Source organism: Echiichthys vipera (genome assembly GCF_963691815.1).
Source record: "Echiichthys vipera genome assembly, chromosome: 5".
In the NCBI taxonomy this organism is placed as follows: Eukaryota; Metazoa; Chordata; class Actinopteri; order Perciformes; family Trachinidae; genus Echiichthys; species Echiichthys vipera.
In genome coordinates, this window is record NC_139830.1 from 26,176,768 (window position 1) to 26,196,494 (window position 19,727).

At 42.3% G+C, this 19,727-nt stretch overlaps 1 protein-coding gene across 1 annotated transcript in view; it reads left to right on the plus strand.

Moving 5' to 3' along the window:
• The window catches only part of aplp2 (amyloid beta (A4) precursor-like protein 2), a 58,870-nt gene that overhangs the window by 34,718 nt on the left and 4,425 nt on the right, over nucleotides 1-19,727 (plus strand). Inside the window, exons 4-14 of the mRNA XM_083914050.1 lie at nucleotides 3,965-4,077; nucleotides 5,431-5,651; nucleotides 5,874-6,073; nucleotides 6,514-6,681; nucleotides 8,409-8,542; nucleotides 11,057-11,131; nucleotides 11,469-11,627; nucleotides 12,840-12,968; nucleotides 15,910-16,009; nucleotides 16,752-16,925; nucleotides 19,331-19,413. Of these exons, the coding sequence (XP_083770176.1) occupies nucleotides 3,965-4,077; nucleotides 5,431-5,651; nucleotides 5,874-6,073; nucleotides 6,514-6,681; nucleotides 8,409-8,542; nucleotides 11,057-11,131; nucleotides 11,469-11,627; nucleotides 12,840-12,968; nucleotides 15,910-16,009; nucleotides 16,752-16,925; nucleotides 19,331-19,413 (1,556 nt within the window). The remainder of the gene's footprint in view (nucleotides 1-3,964; nucleotides 4,078-5,430; nucleotides 5,652-5,873; nucleotides 6,074-6,513; nucleotides 6,682-8,408; nucleotides 8,543-11,056; nucleotides 11,132-11,468; nucleotides 11,628-12,839; nucleotides 12,969-15,909; nucleotides 16,010-16,751; nucleotides 16,926-19,330; nucleotides 19,414-19,727) is intronic.

The following is a 19,727-nucleotide window of genomic DNA, read 5'->3' on the forward strand; positions in this document are numbered from 1 at the left end:
GGCACCATCCATGATGAAAATGTAAACAAAAGGGTAGCCGCTGTGCCAGAAATCAAAGGAGACTGGAACCTGATAGCATTCTCAAACTGTATGGCAAGAACTAAAACTAGACAACAACTACATCTAAGCTATCGGGCTGTCAAAGCTTGTATAGTCGCAGCAAACCTCACGGTACCGTGATCAAGGTCTGGTGACCGCAAAAAACACGGTATGTAGATAATGCAGATGCCATTACTCCTAGGTCAGTTAAGAGTCAAAAGTTTATGACACCAAACATGTGATGATGGAGGGGGTCATGTCTAGATAGTAGCTGTATTGCAATACCTTACCTAAATTCCAATAAAGTCAGTGCGAAACTATAACTTTCTTGCCAGACTCACTCATCTAGACATGACTGTAAACAAGGTTGTAATAACCTACCTCAGCCTACCTCATATGAAAGAGGCAAAAACGGAGGCAGAGTTGTAGAGCCTGATGGTCTGTGAGGTCTTTATTGCTCAAATACGATTTTTTTGTTTGTCTGTTCACATTACGTCTTTAAATGTGGCCTGTCTACAGATTGCTGTGTGAACAGCTCACGCTCCTGAATTGACCTGCATGTATAGTTGATCATTGATGACATCACGCCACAACGGTATTGTTTAATGCTTAATGCTAAAAACAGTGTGTGGCTGCAGCCTGCAAATTTAATAAAAACTTCACTCTCCCTCCACTGGCCACCTGCTTTACTGCTGTCCTCCATGTTTGTTTTGTTTGTTCCTGGCTCCTGCCTGTGGCACACTTTTTTTTTATAATCAACTTTATTTGTCATTCATTTACAAAACAGTGCAGCACGGGTCCGAATGACGTCAAAGTTGCATTAAACGGGACCTGGCTGTTCAGATTGTGGTCGCATCCAAAAAAATCGGATACGTATCCGATTCAGTACCACATTTAAAAATGGCCTAATTCTGATTTGAAAATGTCAGATGCGACTGGTCACACGGTCAAAAGCAAATCAGATATGGGTCACATACAATCGGATTGTAACTGCAGTGTGAACGTAGCCTATATCTATGAAATACATCAAAATTCCATTCCGCCATTTTTAAATCTATTTCGTCATGTCCTATGGTTGTCTTCCTTGAGCTATTGGCTACATTGTCGCCACGGTTTCCAGCAGTACTGCCCCATTTACTCGCATGTGTAAACGTTCAGAAAACATGCGCAAATATGGATGTAATGAACGCAGAGTACAGACAAAGGCTTCATCCGTATCCATATCTTACTGTAAGCATAAATGAGCCTGCTAAGTTATTTAGATTTGAATAATGCTTTATGATGCCAGTGGGTAAAGAAAACACATAATATGTATTTAATGAAATATGTTACAGATTGAATCGTTAAGTGCACTGAAAACGTTATTGCATTTAATTACAGCGGGTTTCCTTTGGAAAGTCCTTGAAACACAATAGTCATGCTGTCGATGAGCAGATCTTGGTTGGAGTTTAATTCAATACACAAACTCCCAGTACTGAAATTATTATTGGCACATTGGGTGTATTCTTACCTTCTCACATCCTAGATGCCTGCAGTACAGCCAGTCTGTGCACCGGAGAGTGTTAGTAAGGGTGTCTGATAGACAGAAGGTTAAAGGAAAGGCGGCTGAAAAGAGTAGGTGGAGAGGAGGTCACAGAGAAAGAGGAGTATTGTGCTCTCATACACACACTTGCACAGCTACACACACGCAGAAACACACTGAGCAGGAGTGCTTGCGAGGCACAGCTGCTCTCCAAACACCACCATCCATCACCCACTGCAGTGTGACCGCGTACGGCGTCTGCTCGAAACCCACTCTACCTCACAAACAAAGCAACCTGTAAGTGTGAGAGAATGAGACAGAGAGAGAAATGAAATGAAGAGAGAGTGTTTGAGTGAATGAATATGGAGCTGAAGGTTCCTGGGACTCAATTTCTGACTCAGTTTCTCTCAAGAAAAGAGAAAGTAGTTGGAGGGAGTGAGGTGTGCACCAGAAGAGATCATTTTACTCCCAAAAAAGTACCAATATAGCAATGTAAAATGACTCTTTTACAAAATAAGTCATGCATTAAACAGATTTCCCCTGTAAGAGTCCAATAAAGTAGTATTATCAGAAAAATCTATAAACATATTAAAAGTAAAAACACTCTTTCAGAATGACCTCTCAGAGTGTTTTGTCAGGTTTTTGTAGTCTATTGTCATATTTAAATGCCACACCTAGTCAAGATGGAAGTACTTGAACTTCTTCATATACTGCTGGGTAGTTTAGGCAGGTTATAACAATGCATCATCATTTATAAGCAGATCACATCTCAAAACCTGCAAAACAACCATAGCTGTCAAATGAATGGATTAGAAATACATTACCCTCTAAAATGTAGTGAATTAAAAGTAGTAGTAGAAGAAGACATTGATTGTATGACAGAGTTTGTATGTGCATTTTATATTATATGTTGTTGCTGTCAGCTCTGTCATTGTCAAGTTTTGTTGTGCCATGCTGTTGTGCCTTTTTCTTCTGTACTTTTACTGGTTTTGAAGTCTTTCATTTTCCACCTGCCAATGGGACAAGGGATGCAAATTAGCCTCCTGGTTACAATCCAACACATATTTACATATAAATGTTCATTAATATTATTCTGCCCCATTTTTAAAAATAAACAAATTAATAAATAAATTGTCTTGTCATCCCTCCCAATTTCCTGGAATTCAAGACTACATTTTAAAATGTCTTATTTTAGTCCAAAACCCACTATATTCTATTATAAACCAATAGAATATAATCTGTACATTTGGAATTAAGATTGCTCAGCATTTGCAATGATAACACTGACATCAAAGAACAGCGCTTGAGTAAATGTATTTAGTTACGTTCCTCCAGTGCTGGGCACAAAGCAGAAGCAGGCGGACGCGGGTCAGGAGGGATGAGGGGGGGTTGTGTGAGGGGTTGTTACTGTATCTCCTGGGCGGAGATGAGAAGCAGCTGCCGAGTCCTCTGCTATTTCCAGCTCTCTCTTCTTCCTATCCTACCCTCTCATTTTCCAAAACACTGCTTTTTCACCCTCTGCCTCGCCTGGCTCCTATAAAGCACTCCAGCAGCTCTCCCTAAGGCAGAGGTTGTGGCGTACTGCTAAATGAGCAGTTATAGGACAGGTCCCTGCCCTCGACGTGAAACCTCTAAACCCCCACTTGTGCGTTTCAGTCCGCCCATTTCTCAGCTACTCTGATCTGGACTCTGCTCCGAACCTTCTATTTATCCCTCCCTCTCTCTGCCTGACTTTCCATCTGTGTCTGATGGCACTGTTTCTACCTGAGCGTCTGGTCACGCTGCCAGCCAACCAGCAGTCGTTGTCCTTTTAATCTCTCTTATGACCCCTGCACCATATGCTTACCCACACATGGTTTTCAACCTGCAGCTATTCATAGGGATTCACGAAATGCCTTTCAAGTCATTTATTTTTTTCCCCACATCTGCTTTCTTTCAGCTTATTCTATGAATAAAACATTTCCGAATTGAATTCATCACGTAAATGATATCATTGACCTGCAGGAACAGTCTGTACTACTTTAAAAGAGTCACAGTGTGGAACCTGATTTTCTCGGCTGCCATTTTGATTGCTAAATTACAGATGTGGCAATAGAGGAGAGATGAATCCCTCTGGGCGTCAGGTGCACGGGCAGATGTGTCAAATGTCAAATGCCTGTTCTGTTATGCCGCTGTAATGAAATGTAAAGGACCAGGCAGCCATGAATTATTGAATCATGCCCTTTTTTTCATGTACCTCATCTGTTATTCTTTTTTTAGTCCCTCTGGGCAATTTATCGTTTCTAACCCTGGCAGTGTTGTTGAGCAGTGACCTGGCAGGGGAGGGGGGTGTTTTTTCTTTTTTTGGGACAGATTGGCAATGTGACTAACAGGCTTATTGGTCTGTGTGATTCGCTGTTGCAGTGGGCGAGTTCGTGAGTGACGTGCTTCTGGTTCCGGAGAAGTGCAAGTTCTTCCACAAGGAGCGTATGGACATGTGCGTCAGCCATCAGCAGTGGCACGGTGTGGCCAAAGAGGTAAGGAAGGATGTACTTCACAGGAAACAGTGGGAGACTGTATCTCCAAGATTGTAGAGCAATGGAAAAGCAAAGTCAAGAGGGCGTTTGAAGCATCAATTTTACTTTTCCATCCACGTCCTACTGTTCATACTTTTATTACTTTCCAATCTTTCTTCTTTCCTCCCTAATATCTTTTCACCTGTCTCTGTGAGTCTCTGAGGCCCTCTGATCACAGGCTGGCCAGGAGCCCTCACATTTCAGCGCCTAATCAGATTAGTGTTGTGGCTGTAATGCAGCTAATCCCCCCTGGGCAGCTCCAGAGCTGGCCCTTGGGGGCCACTCAGACCATGACAGTACTAGCAGCAGCTCACAGAGCACATCAAACGTCTGCTCTTGTCTCTCCCTGCCTTCTGCTGCCTGACTCTTAACTTCAACGACACATATTACAAACGGCTGATTCCGGGTATCATCTGCAGCCTGAGATAGTGTGACATCCAGAGGCACAAACGACCTACATACAATAACAAATTTGTTACAGCCGAGCAGTAATAAATCTTACCAGTGGGAAAATTTGAGTAAGAGAAATAACTTTAAAGAAAAAAAACTCAACTCCCTCACCAACTGCTGCTGAGATGTTCTTAAGCAGGGCAGCTAATCTTCCACTGCTCCACTGGAGTTTCTGAGCTGCCATCGGTTAGTCTGAAGCTCTCCTTCCTAGCTAAGCACAGTATTGTTGAAAAACAGCACATCAGTTAAAGGACTGCATGACTTTGTGGCAGTGTGGCACATTGATCGTTTTTAGTCATCAGTATGTGACAGGAACTGGCTCTTAAATCAGCATGTCTACATTCTGTGGATGGATAGATGCACGGCACTAACACTACGCTCAAAGTCATAAAATGAAAACTGGTTCCATCTGTGAGGATAGACAGCTAATGTACACCTGCCGGATAAAGAGTATATACATGATAAAAGCTTAAATATAATTTAATAAAGCTGGTGAAAGTTCTGTACAGGCTTAGAGTAAAGAATACAGACATTTACATTGCAAACGGAGATTTCTTCTGATTTATATTTTACTGTATATTTTTACTCTATGCATACATGTCAACAATATCATGTGACTGAATGAATTAAACCTCCACAGTTTCCTCCGATTGTGACTCACGCACTCTTCCATCTGCCATGGGCATCACTATTGACGTAGTCCTTTAAGTTTCCCTTGATGAATAGAGGTTAAACAGATGTCACCTTGTCGCAGCTGGATTAGATACTTTAAAGTAGTGAAGGGCCTAAAAACCACAGCGGCTTAATCAATCTAGAGCCCCTGTATGGTCGATATCATCACTACTCCTCCTTCTACCCTATCAGGCCTGTGCCAAGAGCTCCATGGTGCTACACAGCTACGGCATGCTGCTGCCCTGTGGCATCGACAAGTTCCACGGCACCGAGTACGTGTGCTGCCCCGCCTCTCGCATCGGGGAGTCCGCTCCACCTTCCCTGCCCTCCCAGGAGGACGACGAAGAGGAGGAAATGGAGGACGAGGAGATTGACGAGAACGACCTGGAATACGAGGATGCCGTAGAGGACGGGTGAGCAGTCTGTTGTTGTGTTCATGGTCGTGGCATGTCTGTGAAATATTGCGAGGGCGATATCCGCTCTCTTCTGAAGGGCAGGTATTACTGGCCATCTGGATGAATTAAAGTGTCGTGACATTGACCTATGGCAGCTGCTCTGTCTTGTTTGATAAATCATTCCTCATCCTGGCTCCCACCCCTTCACTCAATCACCTCCGCCTCCCTCCCCTTCCTCAGTGAGATGCCAGCGGATGAGCAGCCCACAAAAAAGGAGGAGCTGGTGCACGAGGATGACGACGAGGATGAGGAAGACGAAGAGGAGTACCACTACGTGTATGAGGACGAGGAGACAGATAAGGAGGACGAGTATGAGAAGAAAGAGAGCAGAAAAATGTCCGAGAGCCAAGATGAGGACAAGACGCTGCAGGAGGTGAAAGGTTTGTAATGAGTTGTTTTAAAGTCTTAATGTACCATCCTCCCTTCTACTGTATCCTCTCTCTATCTCTCTCTCTCTCCCCCGTTATTGACAACTTGCCTACCACTTAAATTTAATCAACCCTTTTTAACTTTTAAACTATACACAGTTATGGTTCAATCTCAGCCAGACTGTAATTAGATAAGTTTATGCATCGGCAATACCCTTTTCTTCAGCTCATTGCAGGCGCTGTGATTTACTGTTCTTCTTTATCAGAGTGCAAGGGCGAATCATCCCGCCTTTTTCGTAGCCAAACTGCTGCTAAATGAGTTGTCCCAGTTTTTATTGTTTTGTTTAATCATATTTGTAGATGTAGCCATGGTAAGGAGTGTTTGTAATTGAGACTGGAATTGAGTGCTGCCTCCTAGTGGCTGGATGATCTAACGAGCTGTCCCCTGGCAGCGGTGTGCACCCTGGAGGCTGAGACCGGTCCCTGTCGTGCCTCCATGCCCCGCTGGCACTTCGACATGAGCCAGAGGAAGTGTGTGCGCTTCATATACGGGGGCTGCGCCGGCAACCGCAACAATTTCGATTCAGAGGAGTACTGCATGGCCGTGTGCAAGCGCCTGAGTAAGTCTCACCAGACAGAGGCTGGTTTGACAACAACCCTCCTTTCTCTCTCTGTTTGTGTCTTTGCTGCACACTCTGCGCTAACAACACTTATAGGCTAATATAGGCTTAGTCCGTCACCGACTTATAACAGAACACCTGTTCTGCAGTCTTCAGCTGTCACTCATTAAACCACTACAGCTGTTATGACCACGTTACCTCCACCACAACAATCACAACAACTGAATTCACTCAACATCATAAGTGTGTCTGGAAGTAGATGTTGTTTGGTATTTTTGCTTGAACAATTCATCACATTCATTTTCATGAATTGATAGTTTCATCACTGTATCACTGAATAAAATGTCACTCAGCATCCAGTTCTTCACTAATAGATCTTAATGTTTTCAATCATGGGACACACTGCTTCATTACTTTGGGTTAATTCTCTGCTAAAGTGGAACTGTTGACATCTTCAATATTAACTGTATCTGGCAGAAAGAAATTGAGCTTATATTGGTTTTATTTGAATAAATAAATCACTTAAAATATGCACAGGGTACTATCTAACCTGAAGAAGAATCTATATTTGAGCGAACAGTTACTTCATCCCACTTCTTTACTTATCCTTTGATCAGATTTTCTGATTTAATCGTAATTTGGCTAATTTTGGGACACTTGAGAAATTTGTCTTTGTTTCTTAAATGAAGGGAATGGTTTTTTACTTTTTTTACCATTTTGCTCTTTAGTGATGCACCAAACAAGTATAATGGGTTGATCATGATTATGGCTAACACTTGTTTTAACCCAACTCAGCTGTCACGACAGAAACACATTTTAAACTAGGTTACAAAAGCAAAATTAGAATAAAAAAAAACACAAAAATATTAAATAAGAACCATGACATTCTTTTTTCTTCTTAATTTTTTGTTCATTCATATGCATGCACACTTTCTAGAGTTTTGTTTCTTCTCTGTTTGCATGTCAGTGTTCCCTCCTGCCATTTGTTCATGTGTGTCTGCCTGTAAACACCCTGTCTGTCTACTCACAGAGCACTGCCACTACTTCTGCAACCAACATATGTCAGCCAGCACCGTTTTTGCACCTCACGATGCCTCACGTGTCATCAGTTCAAACACAGCTCATACCAATTGGATTTTTCTTTTGTATTTAAGAAGCTAAAATGACTTTTAGTAGCTGAAGCAGTAAAGTTCGCTATGCTTTTATCCGTTAACCCGTGCCTCCTGTTTTTGATGGTGAGGTGAAACGATGAAGTCTCTTCCTGTTTGCAAGCCTGGAGCGTTATTGTTTCTTGTGAGTTGCCGCGGTGCGGGGAGTGAGTCCTGCGTGACTGTGTAGCGAGGAACCCAGAACAGAGCCCTCTGGCCTCGCCCCGGATGACCCAGCCGTCAAACACAGAGATATTACCATTAGTGTTGGAGACGCGACTTGTCAGAAGAAAGCCCATGGGAGGATGAAAGGAATCCAAAAGGGAAGACTGTCAGATTCTTTTAAGTTTATCAGAGTTACTGAGGATGGAAGAATGCTTATGAGAGGAGTGCTTCTGTGAGGATTTTTGTCCAATCTGCATTCCACTTTCAACTCCTTCTCTCTCTGTGTACAGTTGTCTTTCTGCCTACCTGTTCCTGCCTGGATCAGTCTGTCTATCCGCCTGTGTGTTTGTCTGTCTGTCTGTGTGCCTGGCTGTCAGTTTGAAGCACTGTCTCACTCACCATCTGAATTTGCAGCCATACCACCGACTCCTCAGCCCACTGATGATGTGGACATCTACTTTGAGACCCCGGCCGACGACAAAGAGCACAGTCGCTTCCAGAGGGCCAAGGAGCAGCTGGAAATCAGGCACCGCAACCGCATGGAGAGGGTGAGTTTCCAAGTTTAGTCAGTACACCACTAGCCAATTAAAGAGGCAATAAGTAAGATTTCCACTGCTCTAATGCACAAAATGAACATAACACATACACCATTCAAAAGTTTTGGAATCTCCTGCCACAAAGCTTGGCTGTGTCCAGTCAGCTGAGACGACTGCTCTTTTTTAATGGTTTTTCATGGGTGGGTAGAAAGTCCTCTTTAGAAATATATATGAAGGATTTGCAAAAAAAAGGTCATGTTTGTAGGGGCAACAAAGCACTGTACAATGGTTCAACAAGACTGACAACTGAAAGGGCAGAGAGAAACGTGGGCATTTTCACACCTGCCTTGTTTAGTTAGTTTGAATTGAACCCTGGAGCGTTTTCCCCCTTGGTGCGGTTCATTTGTGCAGGTGTGAACACAGCAATCGCACCACCTCGAGGACGTGGTCTCAAACAATCTCTGGTAAGCTTCGGCACAGTTTGTTTGTGGAGAGAACGCCAATGAACCAACTACCAGGTGCACTTTGTACGTTTGTGCTGAACTCCTGTAGTCAGGTCTGTTTCGGAAATCTGTGATGCAGCAGAACACACATTGTAGCAACTTGAATAGTAGTAGTAGTAGTAGTAGTAGTAGTAGTAGAAGCACCTCACCGGAGAATTGCATAGCAGTGTTTTTCTTACAGAAATATGCTGCGGCCAAGCTAGCTGTCCTCTGTATCTCAGTCACCAATAAAGTTGGAGACAGAAACGGGCAGAGCAGCGCAAAGGCTCAGTGAGCAGAGCAGATGTAGTTACCTCGCTGGCGCAGCAGTGTCTGGACAATTCATAAATTAAATGAGCTGGTTTGACAATGATGAGAGACGGCTAGCTAGACCATAGGCAGAAATATGCACTAGTCCAGATTCAGGATCTTCTTCCTGTATTTACTCTCTTGCTTCTGCTCAGACTCATCTAACTCATCTGGAGTGACAGTTCTCACATGGTTTGTAGTGATGCATTTTCAATTGGATTTTATTCTGTATGAAAAGAAACTGAACCAAAGGGAAAACGCTCCAAGTTGACAAACACATAAAAACGCCCAAAGATCCCTCTGGGAACAGTTGAACATAAAAGAAAAAATCAGCAGACATTAGAAAAAGAAACTGGAAGCGTAGCATCGAAATATGTGCAGATTTAAATAGGAACAGCTTCCAGTTTCACTGTCAAGTACACAATAATGAAGCCTATAACAAGCTGGAAATAACAGGCAATGTGTTGCTTTAGCAATGCTCTTCTTCAAACTTCACATAAATAGAGGGTTGGTCTAGAGTTAGTATACCATTGGCTGTCAAACAACGTTGAAACCTATTTAATCTAACCAGTGAGTAGACTATAGAGGGCCCAAAGACAAGCTCAATATTGAGAGCCCAACTGCACCATTGTGCAAGTTCAAGTATTCTCCCATGATGCAACTGTGAACCTCGACTGAATGGAAGTTAGAATCATTTAAATGTTCTTCTTTTTAAGACTTGTATAGCTTTTTTGTGTATTAAATTGATTTTTAATGCAAGAAATGCAGTAACATAATGCTTGTTTGTTGTTTATTACACTGTCTTGAGTCTTGAAGTTACAAATGACTGAAATAAAAAACGAACTAAAATATTTCAAATATTAATAACATTTGGTGTCGGAATTCAACCGTTTTCATATCTGAGGGAAAGTTCTCATTTTTTAGGGAAAGGAGAAAATCATCAATACAACAGCTGATTCTAAACTTTTGAATGGCAGTGTGCACTTTTTGGGTAAGATCTTCGTGGTTGAATGCACTTATCGCAGCTGTGGATAGGTGTCAGCTAGATGAATGTCATGTACATTATCTGTGGCATTGGTCAATACCAGTTGATTAGAGAAGAAGAATATTTTCCCAAGGGCAGAAAAACTATGCAACAAAAGCAATATTATTATAATTGAATTATATATGGAATTTAGTATTACATTTGTAAAATGAATATAAGTCGTACTCTTTCCATAGAGGGCACTGATGAAGTGAAAGCTATTGTCCTCCATTGATTTTTTTCATTGAGACGGAAACACAGATAAAAGCAGGCATACGAGTTCATAGACTATATTTCTTTATAAACTATTTCTCAACTCACTGTGAGGCAGTTTGTGACCTATTTTCCAATTCGATTGAATAATGTTGAAACATTTGAGGTGCAGTTTTAAAAAAAAAAGAAGATCATTTTTGTAGTGTGAGTAAGAGTAAAATTAACTTCAGCTTGTAGGGCTGCAGCTGAGCGGAGCTGCTGCCTGAGAGAATTCAGGGCCAAAAAATGAGCAAGTCGGTGGGCGCGCTCAGTATTATAGTATTAGATTTAGTAATAAAATTTGAATGCGAGAATATGTCAAGGAGCAATGTCTTAGTTTTAAGGGTCACTTACAGTCGAGCAAAGGAAGGTTTTCTTTTCTCTCCAGCTACATTTACAAAATATCCAGTGAACAGGCGCAGTCGGACAACCATTTCATTTCTGTGCCTCTCACTCCAGGTAAGAAAGGAGTGGGAAGAGGCTGATCGCCAGGCTAAGAACCTGCCTAAGGCTGAGAGGCAGACATTGATCCAGGTAAGACACTGATCCGTCCCCTTGGGAGTCCCCCCTTTGTTTGGGTGAGGTATGACAGCGTGCAGGCCGTGGGTCCCTTACTCCCTGTCCCATTAAAGATCCCTTTTCCCTGGCTGCTCTATCTTTATCACTGTATGGCTAAATTAGGGCACTGTCTGAATGGGGAGACTTCTAAATAAGTCCCGAACTCCCTTGACAAGCCTGAGAGGCGACATGAGTAAAACAAGAGCAACATTTTTTTCTTGTTCTGTTTGAGGTGGTGTAAAGGGCTCTGTTGTGTCATGCTGTTTAAGACTCATATACATATTTCTTTATTTCTTTATCTTTTCGTTTGTAGCACTTCCAAGCCATGGTGGAGTCTCTGGAGGAGGAGGCAGCCAGCGAGAAGCAGCAGCTGGTGGAGACTCACCTCGCCCGGGTTGAGGCCATGCTTAATGACCGGCGCCGTCTGGCCCTGGAGAACTACCTGGCTGCCCTGCAGGCTGACCCCCCCAGGGTAAACACCACACTCACTGTAGTGCCTCTGAGAGTGTCTTTTATCCTCTCCTCACCTCTTAACATCTGCTAAATACACACACACACACACACACACACACACACACACACATTTCACTCCTACACTACTTATGGCCTGTGGCTAATTTCATATCCTTTCAAAAGACCCTCTGCCAACTTGCAATTCATCATAAGGAGAATGGATTACTACAGCCAGAAAAACACACATCTCAAAATCCTCTTTCATGAGCACAAAGTCAATCACATTTGAACCTACAGCTTTAATCTCTGTGTCATGTTTTTAATTCCTCTTATCTAATAATCTTTTGATCCTTTTGCCAGCACACATTTTGGCACTCTGTGGCCTCTCTAACCGCCAGTGTGGGTTTGTTAGTCAAAAAGGAAAGACTTAAATATGTATATTTGTACTCATTTCAAATGTAGCAATGTTGCCTGACCCGAGAGCAGCTATTTCTAATGCTGCTTCTGTTACTCCTCAAAAATAGGTAATTGCATCATCTGTGTTGGGATGCTATTTAGTAGGTGCTGCAGAATACTTTATGTCACGTCATATGCAATGGATGCAATGGAAATGCACCTTACATCTGACAGCGTTCTTGTCATCATACTGCTCAGATGTATGCAGGTTGGGGAAAGATAATGTTTCATCTTTAGTAGTACAAAGTGTTCTTCTAGAATCAGAGTGAGATTTATTTCCAAGTACTAGGTTCTCACTTACAAGGAAGTTGCCTTGGTGTTTGTTGCATCCAATAAACATGTAAGAAGAATACAAATAAAAGCTATATAAACGTAGAATAGAAGTTTTGCAATAATAAAAATGGTAAGAGATACTGTAATAAACAAAAAACCTGTTCTAGAATAAGAAAAGAAAGCTGTACAGTGGTATGCAGGATGGGGTTTGTGGGTGGTTTGTGGGTCATATTGTATTGTAATTCCATGCTTTATCAACTATAATTATTTATTAAATGAAAATCAAAACTATTTCATCGATGACTCTAAAGTTAGACGCGAACGATTGATTGATCAATTCAACTTCAGAGAAGATATTGCTGTCGTATCACTTATATCCACACAAAAAAAAAGAATATTGCATCATACTAATCCATCCATTACACAGACATGGTTATGAGACTGCTTTTTCCCCCCAACACTCAAAACCACACCTCTTCTTCTTGCTCCTTGTCCTTCTCAGCCCCACCGTATCCTGCAAGCCCTGAGACGGTACGTCCGCGCTGAGAACAAGGACCGCCAGCACACCATCCGCCACTACCAGCACGTCCTGGCTGTGGATCCTGAGAAGGCTGCTCAGATGAAGTCACAGGTCAGTATTTCAATCCTGATGAGCATGATTGATGATCACCTGATTTGCCTTTTGTGAAAGATGCCCTTCATAATGCTTGTTTTGTCCAATTTACCGTCAAAAAAAAATCAATTTACAAAAACAGAAAAGCATGAAATCCACACATTTGGATTTAATCAGTTGAGTGATAATCAGCTGTGGTGTCCTTTAAGTCTGTATACTTCAATTTGATTAATTGGTACTGGCCAATAATGTGAGCCTTTGCATCCTTCCTGAGCTCTTTGGGTGTACTGTATATTAGAGGCTCTGTCAATAAATCTGAAACCTCATGCAGAGACACGCCAAGATCTCACACTCCTCGTATTCCCGCTCAGACAGGGAAGGGATAATGATGTCTCAGCCTGCCGCTCTCTGCCCTGTTCCTAAGTGTGTAGGAGGTAGAAAGAGTGTGTGTTTCTCTGAGTTGAAGCCCAGGAGGAGTGAGTAGGCTCGTCTGACAGAGGGAGGGCGGGTGTTTCATTCACTTAAGCCTCAGCCGAAGATTAACATTGCGCTGGTCTTGTGTAATGCTGGACTCTGAGCCGCTGCACAGGGATTTGGCTGGAAGCTCCTCTGTTAGATGTACTCGCCTGTTTGTGTCCTTCAACACCATTTATAGTTATCCTCCACCACTACACATAACACGGCAGATGGATGAAACAACACAGTGAGGAGGGGAAAGCACTGCAGGGTTGCTATTTAGGTGAACTGGGAGGTGGTGAATCTCGGTGCTCAGTCATGGGAAGCCAATATGTATTGTTGTGCTCTCTCAGTGCTTATTTGTCAAGCCTAGTTCGTGTGTATTTCTTAATCCTGCAGCATATTCATATCACAATTATGTGTGGATCTGACCTCTGACTGAGAATTGTATTAAAAAAGAATCCATTGTAAACAGAAAGCTTGATGTGCGTTATGTAACTGTGTTATATGACTTTCTGGGATCAAGAAAATTCTTTTTTATATCAAATAATACCCTCACCTGTCTAGCACGGGAGAGGTTTCTTGATGCATTGAAATCTCTACTCCAACACTGGGACATTTAATCTTCATAATGAGAATGGTTTGTCAAGCATCGAAGGGAAGGTGCCACTGGGGCTGCATCGTGCTTCTAATGGGAAAGGTGCATTATTGCCATCTGTTGCTGGCTCTGGTACATTGCAGCCATGTGTTCGAAGATTAAAGCAGTCAATCATCATAGTGGGAAATAAATACCAGTTACCTGCCAAGAGCTGGTCAGCTTTGTCAGTGGCTGGTAGCTTTCATATTCTGCCAGCCGCTTCAGCAGCAGAAATGTGGAAATATTCCTCCTCTCTAAACACATATTGCTGGTAGAAACCTTAAAAGGACTGGATCATTTTGGGAATACGCAAAGTCTGTCTTTCTGTTCGATCAAAAGAGTTTGTTGTTTTAACCAAAAGTGCAAATGTAATGGTGATGATTGGGGCTGACAGGCAGTAGATCCTGTCAAGTCAGTTCAGAGCTTCCAGACTGATTTAAATATAACATGTAGCAACTTGTTTTATCTCTGCAAGTTGGTTGGCAGTGAGCGAGTCTGAGTTTATCTTGAGAAAATATGTACTCTAGCAGAAATCACAGTTCTGGATACATTTGTGAACATGAGCGGCTCCCTACCCTCGAAACCCTTTATATTCTGGGCAGAGAACAGATAGCTGTCTGTCCTCAAACTTGTACTATATATCATGGATGGATTACTGAACGAGCCTAACTGTCACAGGTCCAGGGTGTCCGGAGGCTCTTCTTGGCCTTCACCTCCAAAATGTCATTCAATTTGAGAATTTGACACAAAGACACACAAAATGGCTACAAAGTGACACAAAACAACTTCAAAGACACACAAAATGGCTACAAAGTGACACAAAACAACTTCAGAGACACACAAAATGACCACAAAGTGACACAAAACAACTTCAAAGAAACACAAAATGACCACAAAGTGACACAAAACAACTTCAAAGAAACACAAAATGACCACAAAGTGACACAAAACAACTTAAGAGATACAAAATGACCACAAAGTGACACAAAACAGCTTCAAAGACACACAAAATGACCACAAACTGACACAAAACAGCTTCAAAGAAATACAAAATGACCACAAACTGACACAAAACAGCTTCAAAGAAATACAAAATGACCACAAAGTTACACAAAACAACTTCAGAGATACAAAATGACCACAAAGTGACACTAAACAACTTCAAAGAAATACAAAATGACCACAAAGTTACACAAAACAACTTCAGAGATACAAAATGACCACAAAGTGACACTAAACAACTTCAAAGACACACAAAATGACCACAAAATGGCACAAAAACTACAAGACAAAGACTCAGAATTACCAAAAGGTGACACAAAAGTACCACAAAGAGTGACCAAATCAAATGATAAATGAGTAAATCCTGTTGGGATGAACATTTTATACTAATAGTTTGAAAATCACTCTGTAATTAGTTGGATAGTGTTGCAATGATTATTCCGTAAATGGATTTGTCATGTGCTATAAAATGATTCATCAACCACTTTAATGAATGATTTATCATTCTGAAAATTCCCACTGTTTCCTATCTTACATCATTATAAACATAATTCAGTTGGGTTCTTGTGTTGTTCAGACAAAATAAACCACAGGAAGACACCACTCAGGACTTTGGGAATTCCATACACTAAACAATTCATCCATTAATAACTAAAATGAACAGTTTTATCATAAATGACAATAATGCGCTGGAGGCCTGGGTGTAAATCATAACATTGTATATGAAAACCTTGATTATATTTACTCATTTGTTTTGAATTATCCAAGATCCTGGGAATAAAAACATACAACTTCACTTTGCTGTCATCATAAAGCAGGATTTTGGTTACATGACACCCATTTGGTCTGTTTTCCCAACACCAGGTGATGACCCACCTGCGTGTGATCGAGGAGAGGATGAACCAGAGTCTATCGCTGCTCTACAAAGTACCTTATGTGGCCGAGGAGATTCAGGATGAAATTGGTAAGTCATGTTCAGTCACAAGCTCCGAGGAAGCTTGGAGAAGGGACGGCGTGCTGTAACAAGACTGAAGTGAAATGTGTCAGACAGATGAAGCCAATGCAGAGATTTTTTTTAATATTTGTTGCAAACAGACTAGAAAAATCTTCTCTCTGTGCAAAAGGAAACAAATATAGGAGGAGACCAGCAGACAGGCTTAAGTGCTGTCTGAAAACCAGAGAGAGATCAGAGACACAAAGAAAAGAATTGTCTTTTCTCAGTATGAATTTATGGAATTTAATACAGCTACTGCTCTCTGATTTTAAGGGTCTCTGCTTGCCAGCTCTCGTTATTACAATTAGATCTAAAGCTGGAACGTGTATGCGGGATGTATTCATCTCCAGTGGTACAATTTAAGACAGGCAATGTCCGTTTTTTTTAAATTTTCTTTTGTTTCCTTTGGTTCATTAATGGAACCACAGCATGGTGTTAGCGTAGACTAAAAAAGAGCGGGTGCTGTGACAGAACTGGGTCACAGCACTCACCACGCAGCATCCTGTTGGGAGATGAGCAGATTTACATGGAAAATAGCTCGCAGGAAAAAAGTAATTGGTAGTTAGCAGAAATGGGAACAGGTGACGCCTCTTGCAGCAGCAGCTCTGTTAACAAAAATTGGTGAAACTCTCTTTTTTCCCCAGTGCTGCCATGTCCCAGGTGTTAGCATGCGTCATGCTGCTCACACGCTGTCATTTGCCCTTTTCTGCAGACGAGTTACTCCAGGAGCAGAAAGCTGACATGGACCAGTTCCTGTCGTCTATCTCTGAGTCACAGCCAGATGTCACCGTGTCGTCAGAGGAGAGCGTGGAAGTCCCCGTGTCCGAGGGCAAACCCTACCGGCCCTTCCAGGTCACATCCTTGGGGTCCCGTTTAGAGCCAGAGGGTGAGCAGCTCCTGCCTTAGACACAGTCACAAGCAGCATCACTGTGGCTGTGCGGAAAACAATAGGGCGTACACATAAATCTCTGACATTGGTGATGAAGCACGCAAGAACTGTTGCACAGTGAGGGTCAATAGGTTTCCAATGGGTTCTATGCCAATGCAAGTGGAGGCTGTGGAGCCATGGGTTTGGCTTTATCGGTGCCTGCACAGTTCCCTTTGGCATAGCCTTCAACGCAGAACTACTGAAGTTCAGAAAGATGCATAAAGCCTCAGGTGTTGATGCTGAGCTGGAGCCAAAAAAGCTTAGGAAAAAAGAGCAGTTATGGCTCTCTTCTTTGTCACATTTGTGCCAAACAAAAGATTGAATCTTGAAGGAGAGAAAAAAGTGATGGATGGAACGCTTCCAGCAAGATGGAAGGCAGCTTGCAAGTAAACCCCAGAGGAGAATTTAATATACGTGCCAATATCCCAGAGGGCTTAGGCAGAGCCAGACGATTTTGAAATGGTTCCCTTTTTTTTAATTTCGTTAGCTCTCAAATTTATTTTCAGACTTTTCCCTGCTGGACTCTTTTCCTAATCAATTAACACAGCTTGATAATCCTGCCTTTTCTCTTCTCACCTAAGTTAACTCTCTTCTCTCCTTCCCCTTCTCTGTTTTTTTTTCTGTTGCTCATTTCTAATCCCCAAGGCGATCTATCAGACTCCCCACGTGCCTTCAAGAAAGGTTGGTGCCTCTGTTGCGTCTTGTTTTTCTGCCCACCCATCGCTACTCCTCATCTCCCATCTACTATTTTGTTCCACTGTTTTCCTTTCCCTTGGTGCAATTTGGGATCCTCTCTCTCCCACCATTTCTATTTTAAAAGCCATCTGGTAGCTAATTTTCTACTTTGTTTTGATGAGTCACATGGGCTGCGTGGTTGTGTTTCAGTTGCTCTTATGCTTTTCATCATACTAGGATTATCACCTCACGCTGATTAAAGCAGTGGCTTCTTAGTCTGGTAGAGATAGGTCCCTTCTCAGAGACAATTTCAGTCATGTGTTGGCTGTCATCCAGTCCTCAGTACATTAGTCAAACCACCTTGCTTAATTATTCCTCCTCCCTCACTCATTCACCTCATCAGTCGCCCTCTTCCTGACGGGAGCTGCGTGATTTAGTGGCCCTGTCTGAGGCTCAATCCGCCGCTGACCCACACCGATCTAAATTGGCTCAATTGGTCCTCCGATACCTGAGACAGGGACGTTGTTACGTCAGCTCTTTTGTCTGATCTGGGTTTAACCTTGTGAACTCAGAGAGACACCTTCCACTCATTGTTGCATCTAAATTGTATTTAGATTTTTTTTTTTTTAGGAAAATGGATGCACAACCTCCCCTGCTGTTTTTTCCCAATAGAACGTTGTCCCTCTGCTGTTGCTTTTGCTTTGTTCTAGTCCAACCGTATTCATTCTGACCCCATGAATATTTGGCACATTTGCTGTTGCTAATTATTCCATAAATTATTAATTGTCAATTAGTTTTCCGTCCATTGACTGATCTATTAATGGACTAATTGTTTCAGCACTTCTTCAAACTCATGCAGATTAGAGGTCACATTGCTTCCATAGAGGCAGCTCCCATTGTGCTGTGTGTCATTGTGGCTGGCTGTGCGCCCTGCACTACCATGTGATAACCTGCCAGAGTTTCAGACGTCACTCCGGCTGACTGAGGCTCATAAACACACATCATTGTGTGTGCTTAATCCAAAGGCAATTGTTCTAATCTTATGCGTTAAGCATTGGCTGACTAGCTGCAGCAGAAGACAATAAGCCGACGGCAGACTCATCACTGATGTGCATCACTGAGAACTTTGACCTCACTCCCTCCCTCGCTCTCTCGTCTCTCAATACTTGATTTATTCATGGCATATCTGGTGTGTGCATAATAATAGATCCGGTGCCTATACCAAAACCATCCGTCTAACGTGCATAGTTGACACTCCGGCCCAGTTTTTGGTTTAGCCACTTACTGAAACACACATTGATTTTAAAAAGTTCAAAAGTGAGTTTTGGCTCTGAAATTACAGATAAGTGACGGATACATACGAAATGCCAGCATGATGAATTGTTTAGAAGGGTTCTAATGTGATAAGTCAAAGGAGGTTTATATAACAGCTTTATGTGAAACACCACTTTGAGAGGACCTTTGTCGGAAATGTGTGGTCAGTGTCATGCTGGCGTCACAGTGCTCACACTGTGCTGACTGGAAGAAAGGGATTTGTTGTCCCTAGTGCACTGGGGAGACAGACGCGAGAGCTGGATATCTGTGTGCGGCTGTCCACCACCAATACCACCATCCCTGTTTATTTGTTTGTTCATTTGTTTGTTTGTGCTGCTCTGCTGTTATTGACTGTCCCCCTTCACCTCCTGCAGGCTCCGCCATGTCTGGTTTAGACGGTCTGATAGGTGCGGAGGAGAGAATCATCAACAGCAAACCCAAGATCAGTGACAACGTGGTAAGAGCTTCGCTGTCACTTTATCATTCTGTTTGTGCCTCAAAGCTTCTTTAACTTTCTATCTTGCTCAACACTTGAACTGAGAGCAGCATTGTCAAAGCAGGAGAAGTTGTGTAAAGATATTGAATTGTATTCCCTGCGTTAAATATACCGTAGCTGTTTCATTACCACAACATCGGTGTGGGGCAATTAAAGTGTTATTCTGGGTCAAATCATCCCATGGTCTTCTTCGGCACTTACAAACATCAAATAAGCCATCGAGACAGTTTTTTGTGTAACAACTATTGTGTAACAACTAATAATGATAAGAGTCC